The sequence below is a fragment of the Pteropus vampyrus genome, unplaced genomic scaffold (assembly GCF_000151845.1).
Source record: "Pteropus vampyrus isolate Shadow unplaced genomic scaffold, Pvam_2.0 Scaffold220, whole genome shotgun sequence".
Taxonomy (NCBI): domain Eukaryota; kingdom Metazoa; phylum Chordata; class Mammalia; order Chiroptera; family Pteropodidae; genus Pteropus; species Pteropus vampyrus.
This window is the reverse complement of record NW_011889001.1, coordinates 2,899,400-2,909,631: the sequence shown is the minus strand read 5'-3', so window position 1 is coordinate 2,909,631 and position 10,232 is coordinate 2,899,400. Positions and strand designations below refer to the sequence as shown.

The 10,232-nt window shown below is 41.9% G+C and overlaps 1 protein-coding gene across 3 annotated transcripts in view; it reads right to left on the bottom strand.

The window, feature by feature from the left end:
* Positions 1-248: 248 nt before the first annotated feature.
* The window catches only part of ARMC8 (armadillo repeat containing 8), a 96,981-nt gene continuing 86,997 nt past the window's right edge, over positions 249-10,232 (bottom strand). For 2 of the 3 annotated variants that reach the window (XM_023538378.1, XM_011373216.2), the window contains 3 exons: positions 8,254-8,326; positions 6,988-7,081; positions 249-2,783 (listed from right to left, as the gene is read on the bottom strand). In XM_023538378.1, the coding sequence (XP_023394146.1) occupies positions 2,750-2,783; positions 6,988-7,081; positions 8,254-8,326 (201 nt within the window). In that variant the 3' untranslated portion in view covers positions 249-2,749. The remainder of the gene's footprint in view (positions 2,784-6,987; positions 7,082-8,253; positions 8,327-10,232) is intronic. The other variant, XM_011373217.2, reaches the window with a different exon arrangement.

The following is a 10,232-nucleotide window of genomic DNA, read 5'->3' as shown; positions in this document are numbered from 1 at the left end:
GGGTCCCAGTGGCTGGGAGTGACCACCTGTAAAGGGTCTGTTAGCCTTCAGGAGGCCAAGAAGAGAGGGGTGCCCAGAATGCTACAGATGCCCCTGGAATCTGTACTGACCACCAGCCTCCATCTCTGAAATACAAAGTCACGTCCTGGTTTCTTATTCACCAAGAATCACAGGTTATAGAAGCCAGTACACATTATCTCCTAATGTCTCCTAATGTTCTAGACATTTGGAAAACAGACTCCTTTATAGAAGTTGCCATGATCTTTCTTGGCTTTTATTTGCATGTGTTAAAATCATATTATCCAAACACTACCAGAAGAACATGTACTGTTCTGCATAAAGTGCTTAAGGAAAAAAAATGCAACTTATTAAATTGGACATTCTTTTCTAGTTCATAAATTTTGGGTTACAATCAGGGCACAAAAGGAGAAACAGAATGCAGTATTAGAGAGAGCGAGAAGCTTAGTTAAGAACTTGGGTGGAGACACAAGATCACGTCCCATTCCTCCCACTTCCTTGCTGACTGAACACTGCACCTGTGTAAAGCAGCAAACAGCTTCGTTTTAATAAATACATTTTCCTTCATTCAAATCAGAAAGTTAATTATATAGTAAAGCACTTTTTCTTTGATCATTTGTTTATAGCCACAGGCAAGATTTAGCCACAGAGTTTAAGTGTGAAAGTGTTACTTCATTGGGCCTTCAGCTTTCTAATGCTATCTGAGTTCAAGATTGTCTCAGCAATTCATTATCGGTTTCTTTATATTTACCTGGTACTTTTAAATACCAACTCTATAGTGCCTTGTGTTACAAATGCCAAACAAGGGTATTTTCTCAGTACTAGAAATGTCAATGGAGTGGGCCTAAATGAGGCTTTATTCCCAATAAACTAGATTTTCTTTAAACTGGCTCTCTCACATTAGCACACGGATAGCTGCACAAAACCCAAATAATTGTTGTGACAGATTTTTAAATCGGTGATGTTCTAAAAAAAATAACCACTTGGAAATCTCTGTGTTTGAATCTTGGGTGGTCATGTTGAGAACAAGAAAAATTGCATTAAATACATTTAAAACATTCATTTGCAATCAAACATATTTGAATCTTCCAAGGAAGGTACAGGTTGGTGATGGGGTGGCTTCAACGCAAGCAACCTCATCAGGAGTGGCTGGTGTGCTTGGGACCCTGCAGTGGCACACACTCGTGGCAAGCTTCTGGGCCGCAGACTCCGCTTCCTGGCCATAGGGCCTTTGACCTTTTAACAAAGGGAAAAGGAAGGCTCGTTCTACCTTCGAACAGTCAAGAGAAACCTCTGTTGAGTTCACCTTGAAGCTGACCCAGATGTTGGAGCAGGCGCCAAGCTAAGGGCTTACAGAAGGGCTGAGCAATATCCACTGTGAAAAGAAGTCATCTTCGGTCTGCCTGGAGAGAGTCCCTTTCCTTCTTTGAAACTTCCGTGCTTTTGGCTTCGAGCAGGAAAAGATCTTAGCCGCATCTTTTACTAAAATTTCTATTTTACTTTACAAAAGGACACTCACTAACAGTCCTAAATGACTAGTGTGGAATTGCTGAGTTAGCTAAGAGAAAAACAGCTTTCTAAACTATCCTGTTCTTTGCTGCTTTCTACAGATGGTTCTCTAAAACTTTCTTTAGTTTCACAGTGATATATGCTGTTTCCGGAAGCACAAGGTGATTGGACTTTGTTTCCAGGAAGTGATGACCTACTTTATTTTGAGCATAAGGTTCTATGACTGGTTCTAAATCCTGCCGGATACTGCTATATTAATGACGGGGCTTAGGGCACTTGGTGCCCAGTTCCTGCCAAGGGTAGCCCACTAGAGTCACGGTTGGGCTTTCACTATCAGTAGTTCTATTTCCCTTTGATGCTTCAAAAAAACCTATGGTAAATGTGTCCCCTCACTCTACTCCACCCTGTCCACCTGACTTGGAAGCCTGAGAGCTTATTGAATTAGGCTGATATTGACGGCAGTAAGATGCTAGCTTACTATTTTGCACAGCACCATATATCGTGCCTGTTATTCAGGCCAACTATAGCCAATCTTTTTCTTTTTTTGTTTTTCTTTTTTTTTTATATATAAAGAAAATCTATGTAAGTTGAGGTTCAGAAATGCATATATTTTTTACTTACAAATATTCATCTGACCAAAATTCAACATAACCTTTATGGAACACTTAACAATTGTTTTGTTTTTAAAATAACATTTCATTCAAACTGTATATAATTCAGTAAAGTTTTTTATACAGCAAGCAATGCTTAAACCCTGGAAAATCTGTAGAAAAGAGATTTTCACACAAAATAAGAAAAGAAAAATTTGAGGTATTCCCCCCACATACATCATTCATCCTGATCCACGTGCACACACGCACACGCGTACACACACACCTGTGTGTGCACAGACACATTCTCACTCACAAAGTGGCTGCAGCATAGGCAAAAAATTGTAGGTCCAAAGGAAAATGATTGATTGTTCTAATAAAGAGTCCAGGTAGCTCAGAAAAAAAAAAACAAAACAAGACAAAAGAAAACACAATAGTCCTCTGAGGAAATTACTACCTCAAAAATATGTTCTCAAGATGAATTTGAGATCTAAGCCTACCAAATTGCTTTTGCAAAACAGCTCCCTGCAGTCCAAGGTGACTTGTGCAAATAGAAGGAATCGAATGAGGCTAGTTCCTGTACTTCCTTTAACAAGGATGTGGGACGCTCGCAGGTGCCCAGGGTGCTCCCATCACGCCAGGTACTGCTGCAGTGCCGTCTTGGCCCTGAAATCACAAAGTTCCTGTTAGCCGTCATCTCAAAAGTATAATGAAGGGGAAAAGCCTGTGGCTGAAAGATGGTAGTACGGGAAGTCTAAAAAGTTAGATCCCCAAAGGGAACTGGGCAGAGGGAGCCCAGCTGGGCACCTACCATAACGGCAGAAATCTGCAGTCAGCCGGTACTTCCAACTCCTGCCGGATACATCCCTCGTCCTAAGGTTTTCTGGGGAAGGACTGCTCTTGCCCTTACACCTGCTGCAGTCCAGTGACCTTCTGTAGTTTTCCTTTATCACTGGCATCTATTTATCATGGATTTGGAATACTTTATGTTCTCCTATTGCCATGCAAGTTTTATATAGTGCTCTAGGACACTGGGAGGACATTTAGGGTTCTGGGAAACTAGCAGGAAAACTGACCCAGGAAGGTGTTTAGGTGCTGAGAGGAAGGTCCATGCAAAGGGCTGAAAGCTCATGAGATGAGGCTGTATCATGGTTCCAATGTCTCAAAACTGAGGAAGAAAGTTGCAATCTCATCTCATTCTTCTCATTGTGCCTGATACTGATCAATGTGGGATGTAGGTTTGTTAGGGTGACTGGGAAAGAAAGTAGCTAGTTGGAGCAGAAAAGATGTAACATGGGCAGTGACCTGACCTCTCCTGATCCTTGTAAAAGTGTCTTCCTTTGAGCTGGGACTGAGGAGGCCTCCTTTACTATTTCTGATATGAGCTTAGTAAAGTTTCTAAAGATGCTGAAATTGTGGGGGTTAGAAGTCAGGTTTCAGCAATGGTTTTCCCTTCTATGTTATGGAAGAAAAGCCTAAAATTTTCAGTTAGTATTAGCTGATAAAGTATGCCAGTAGATCCGGCATGCAATAAATAGCTGGACTCAACATGCAGTTTCCATAAAGCAATAGATATGATCTACAGTTTGAAAAGTGGTACACTAAAGAATAGTCTTGCAAGTGTCTAAGACTCTATAAAAGATGATAGTTGCAAATAGTCCAATCGCTCCGAACAAAAAGCTCTATACAGTCTCCAAGTTAGGAGTGAGCTGGATTCTACAAGGTCATTTTCCTACAGAAACAAATTTATTAATGATGCTACGTGCTACCCCTTAATGACCATCCACCTCACTGCACAAACCTGAGGCCATCTGAATGTGGGGTGGAAAGGGCTAGTCAACAATAGCTCCTCATCTGTAAGTGTATGAAAGTCATAGGTGTACAAAGTCTTAAAAATGGAAGGAAACTGAGAGATGTCTTCTTTAGGTAACAGACTTTACTGTGCCGTGGTGGGAATATCCACAAGGGGATCTATAAAACTGCCATTTCAGACTCCTTCTGGATCTGTCTCAGGGGTTGGCTATGTTTGCTTGTATTAGACCTCCAAGACCACGCCCTATTCTTTCTGACCTAAGGAGTCTTTCAGATGGATAATTTTGGAGGCAAGATCATCCTTCCCTAGAGGATTAGGGTAGCTCAGACCTTGATTCCTTTAATAGGGTTTAAGCTTAAGAACTGTTGAAAACTTATGTTCCATACAAATTTGGGAAAACAGCACCAGATTTGTCTAAGCGATGTAGGCCAGGGCTCAAACCTATCCCACTTCATGCTGCTGAGGCCTCTCGTAGTGTTCCAGGTCATCCCACAGATGATTTGCACCAGAACTGTTTTCATTTCTGAACAAACATGGGAGAATAACTCAAGGAACAATCTGGCTCTCAGCCAGAAGAGACAAGCTGACAGAGCCCATCATTTAAGTCAGCAGCTATTGCTGAGGTAGAGGTTCCAGTTCTCAAGGTACAGCTTGTACCCAGTCTTTAGCATGTGGCTGGCCTTGACTTGCTTTTGACGTGACATGCATTTGAGCAGCAGCCTTGGGCTGCAGTTACTCAGGGATTTGCTTCTTTAAATTGATGTCAAACTTCAGGAATGCACAGGCCCAGATCTCTGTGCTCTAGTGTCTGGCAAAGACATTCACTCAAGGAGCAGTTACCAAGTACTTCTTCTCTTCAGTGGAGCAGACAAGCGAGCTGACAGCCATACACAGTGGTATGTTCTCTGGGTGCTATGGAAGCACAGGGGTCCCTGGCACAGCCTGGGGGGCAGGGTGGAGAATGTGTGGGGTGAGACTTTTTGAGTTTTGGAGGATAAATGGCCATTGTCCGAGCATTCTCTCCTTCCTTGCTTTTGGGACACCATTGTGCCTGGGTCTCTGCCTGTCTCACTGGTTGTTCCATCTGCTTCTTTGCTAGATCTTTCTCATCTTTCCCTAAATGTTGGGAGGTCGCAGAGTGCGGTCCTGAGCCCTCCTCTTTTTTCTCCTCTATCTTATTCTCCCTAGGTGACTTCATCAAGTTCCATAGCTTTATATACCATCCAAATTTATATACTCAGTCCCACTCTCCTGGGTATCAGTCCCTTGGATATCTAATAGGCATCCCAAAGTTGGCACAACAAATAAGAACTCTTGATTCTCCCTAGCCCTGCCTACTTCTCCTGTATTCTTCTCTGTCTTGGTAAATGGCAAATCCCTAACCAGTTGCTCAGGCTACAATTCTAGGCATTTTCCTTCCTTTTCTTTAACACCCTACATCAAAGCACTGAGCAAATCCTGTTGGCTCGATCTTTAGATTAAATCCTGAATCCGACCACTGCACAACCGTCCTGCCACTCCTACCCTCATATCTTACCTACATGACGACAGCCTTTAACGGTCTCCCTGCTTCCATTCTTGCCCTGCTACAGATGATTCTGTACACAGCCACCTGAGTGATTTTCTAAAAGTTCAAATCAGATAGTGTCTCTCTTGCTAAAAACTCTCCAACGACTTCCTATTAAACGCTGAATAAAACCCAAGGTCTTTACCATGGCGTAAAGGCTCTTCACTTGCTCCCCATCACTTCCCTGAGTCCACTTCTACAACTCTCCCCCTCGTTTACTTTTCTCCAGCCACACTGGTCCTCCTGCTGTTCCCTGAACATTACTGCCAAGCTCACTACTGCCTCAGGGCCCTGAATTCACTGTCCCCTCTGCCTGGAATACTCTTCCTCTAAACATCTGCCTGGCAGACTCTCTCGTTTCATCTAAGTCTTTGATCAAATGTCACATCCTCGGAGAGGCCTTTATTAATTAATCTATATGAACATAAACTTTCTTACTCTCCATTTCCTTAACATGCTTTATTTTTCTTCATCGTACACCTCATTAACCTGCTATCATGTTACATATTCATTTGCTTATTGTCTGTCTTCTACACTAGAATGTAAGTTCCACGAGGGCAAGGACTTTATCAATTTTATTTACCATTATATCACCAATGCCTAAAACAGTACCTGACAGAGATTAGTATTAAACAACAAACAAACATCTGTTGAATGAATGGGAATTCAGAGGAGAGGGGACTGGGATGGCAAATCAGATGGAACAGAATGTATAAATGCATGACGGTGTGATACTGCAGATGGCAGGTATGGGTGGGCATGGGTTGGAGGGGGAACATGGAGGATGAGAAAGGCAGAGCCAAATCATAAAGGGCTTCTGAGCTATGCTTAAGAGTCAATTAAAGAGTTGATGTTCTTTGCTGTTGTTATGGACAGAAGTGAGCTGGAAAGTGAAGGCTACATTATAAGGGAGTGTACATAGCTAAGAAGAACACTTTTAGCTATTTTGAGGTTAAAGGAGTCTCTGGTTATGACTCTTACCTCTCCCAGTAAATGGTGAGCTGAGGACAAGGACTCCTCAGTAGTCACTGCTGTATCCCCAGCAGCCAGGCCAGACTGGCACAAGGCAGGTGTTCAGTGAGGTTTTGAGCTAATGAATGTTTTTATTATTGGCCTTCCTTTCTGCTTTCCAAAAGGCCATATGCATTTCTATTCTACTGACTAAGGGAATGTAAGGGAGTAGCCTCTGCATCCTCTCCAGATACCCCCTAAGATGGCCCAAGCTCATGTTAATTCAGAGTAAGATGAGAGTCTTTATTAATTTGCTAATTAACTGGCAATAATTAATAATTACATATATAATTATTATAAATAACAATTAGTTGATCTCTTACTCAAATGTCACACAGTTGGCTCACAGAAAATTAAAAAGGGAATCCAAGAATCTAAAAGATTTTAAGCTTGGCCGTGTGAATTACTAAGCAATTCAAACTCTTTCATAAAAGAATCCAATGCACCCCAAAGCAAGGCCCTTTTACTTTGATACTCACTTGTCACAAAGGTTTGAATCTGGTGACTGACTCAGTTTGTGTAGAATATCTACGATGCCCATGTCTCGTAATTTATCCTGACGTTCTTGTGAACCTAAGAGAGTAAAGCTAACAGGTTACTGGGCACAGGACCCAGGCAGCCGCTCTCCTTTGTGTACAACTGACGATCTAGTGCCTTGCCAGTGCCCCTCACTCCCCACCCCTTCCAGCCCCCTTGGCCTCCACTCTCGCCCATTGTAGTTGGATCCCCTCATGTTTGGATTCTTCAACAGTGTTCTTATTGGTCTCTCTGCCTCTTGACTCTCCTTCCTGTGGTCCATCCCAAGTTCTGCTCCTGAATTAATTTCTCCATGGACTGACTATAGGGTCCAGGTCAGATTCTTCAGCCTGGCACAAAGTACTCTACCACTGGAACTCGCTTCATCACTTCTTTCTGGACACACCAAGCCAGGCTCTTCCTAGCCCAAACAGGTGTTGTTTCTGACATTCTGTTCCCTTCCACCCTCCACTGGCCTCCACTAACATGAGGCAGGTCCAACTTCATACTGCTCTGGTCTATGTTCCAGCTAGGACTCCCTGAGAGCAGCCTTATTTCCCTGGCACCCAGACAGTACTTGGGACTCTAGGGCCTGTATGTTCAATCCAGTTTCTTCTCCTGCTATTCTGTTATGAACACAGCTGCTGAGTGGAGTCCTTCCTCCCCACTGAAGAGCTAGTCACTCAAGACCTTGTCTAGACCCAGTGAACCAGGATCTCTAGTGGTAGAGCCAGAAATCTGCATTTTAAAAAGTTCTCCAATTCATTTTTATGCAGCCAACCCAGCACCGAGACCTTAGCTGTACACTGGACTCATCTGGGGAGTTTTAAAAAACACTTATGCTTATAGCCCACACCTAAATTCTGATTTAATTGGTCTGGTGCAAAAATCCCCAGAAGAGCCTAACATACAGCCAAAGTGGAGAACCTCTGATCAGTTGATGCCTCCTGACTGACTGCTTCACCAATCACGCTGTATTTTTCATTTCTTACCAATACACCCTCTGCAGGGGCTGTCACTTACTACTACATTGTTGACTCCAAGGTAGGGGCTCAGTGTTAACTGTCCAACTGACTCAGACTAGTCCAATGATTTGTCAAGGTGACTCTGTTGGGTTCTTGGGGCCTAGTGTTTGGTGCCTTTAACCAGGATCTTGGGTACCTGCTGCCTTCCCTGAGCGAGACTTTCTTCCCATAATTTTCTTCAGAACAAATCTCATAATCTCTTACCTTCCTCTTCATTCCATATGAGGTTTGATATACAAAACATAGCGGCAAGCTGAAGTTTGACATGTGAATGACCCTATTTGATGCAAAAAAGGAAAATAAAAATGGAGGCAATCTCATTTTAGATCATTTTTTGTGACATACTATAGACAATCCCAACAGCTTGAGAGTTTGAAGCGGGGGCTTCAAAATCAAATGTGTTGAGGGGTCACAAAGTTAGCACTAATGGGTGAATGGGTTGGACTAAAGACAACAGGGAATGGTGGAGAATCTGGCAAACTGGGGAGCGAAGCCTTGTGAAGCTGTTCACATTCAAATTTTAGACACTCTCTGGCTGGCCACACAAAACACCTCTAGGACCACAGATGCAGTTTTTAATTTATTCAATCCATGCCCACAGAAACACTGGCATAAGACAATACTGTGCTTTTGACTTAAGCTATGCCTTATCTCTATTATGAAACTTTTAGGTTACCAGTGGCCAATGAATTAGATAGATGTGCATTTGATGTTCACCTCTTCACCTATTGATTATCTGGTTCAAATTACTCTTATTTCTATAAGAAGAGTTTCAAAAACTTGAGTCTCTACTTGATTTATTTTGAATGTCTCTACTATTGTTAAGGAGCTTCCTATTCATCTGAAACACAGTTATAATTTTTCTTTATATACTGAAAGTACAATCATTTTTGTTTAAGTTGGATCATTTATCCTTACAGACTGCTTTCTACTAAATGAAAGAGGACTCAATAGTAAAACGATCTTGATAGATGGTTTTCCTATTGGTTAAAAAAAAAGTCCCCCGTACATTTAAATAATTTATGCGTGTCTGAGGAAATACCAATGGTATATGTTCAATGGTTTCTTAAAGGCTAGGACAGACTTATCTTGCCACATAAGACTATATGTCAACTAAACAGAGACAAAGAAATGGATTTGGCTTTCTCCATTAGAATTCTATGTTGGCGATTCTTTTTTCTTTCAACCTGCTAAGACTTTTAAGGAGATATCCAGTGTGAGCTCCATCAAGACAAAACAAAACTTATCATTGTTTCTATCCTCAGACCATCAATGAATATTTGTTGAATAAATGAACTTGTACACAGTACAATAATAAGCATTTACTATATATAAGTTCATTCATCATTCATTCGATACATGTTTATTATTACTTTTTTCAATTATAGTTGGCATACAACATTATGTTAGTTTCAGGTATACAACACAGTGATTTGACATTTTTATTTTGTAACTTACAAAGTAATTTCCTGATAAATCTGGTACCCATCTGGCATCATACACAGTTATTACAGTATTACTATGTTCCCTGTGCTGTACGTAACATCCCCATGACTATTTTGTGACTGCCAATTTGTACTTCGTAATTCAGTAAATATTTTTTGAGGAAACAAACTGCTGTGATAGAGAAAACAAGAAAATGGAGGGGTGAGAACCTAATTTAAGTAGAGTGCACAGAAAAGATCTCTTCGAAGGAGGCAACGTTTAAGCAGAGACTTAAAGAACAAGGTACCAGTTGGGCAAAGAGGTAGAGCCTAGGGGTTCCAAGAGGAAGGAAAAGTTCTTAAAAAGGCCTGAGGTAGGAGGGAGCTGTATGGCTTGGGCACACTGAGAAAGAAAGTGGAGTAACCCTGGTTCAGAGAAGTAGACATGGCTAAACTGTGGGCCCTTACAGGCCAGAGTAAGGACATGGATTTCCTTCTGAGTTGAAAGGACAAGATCTGAAGGAATTGGAGTGAGTGCAGAGGAGTCCAGGAGGCTCTCATAGGCGACAAGGCATGAGATGCTGTGGCTTGGACTAGGGTGAGGGCAGTGGTGATAGAAGGAAGTAAACAGATTCCAGATAGGATTTGAAGGAAGGGCTGATAGGACCTGCTGATATATTGGATTAATGAAGTGAAAGAGAAATCAAGATTGATTCCCAGGTTTGAGCAACAGGGTAGATGGCAGAGGCACTATACTGA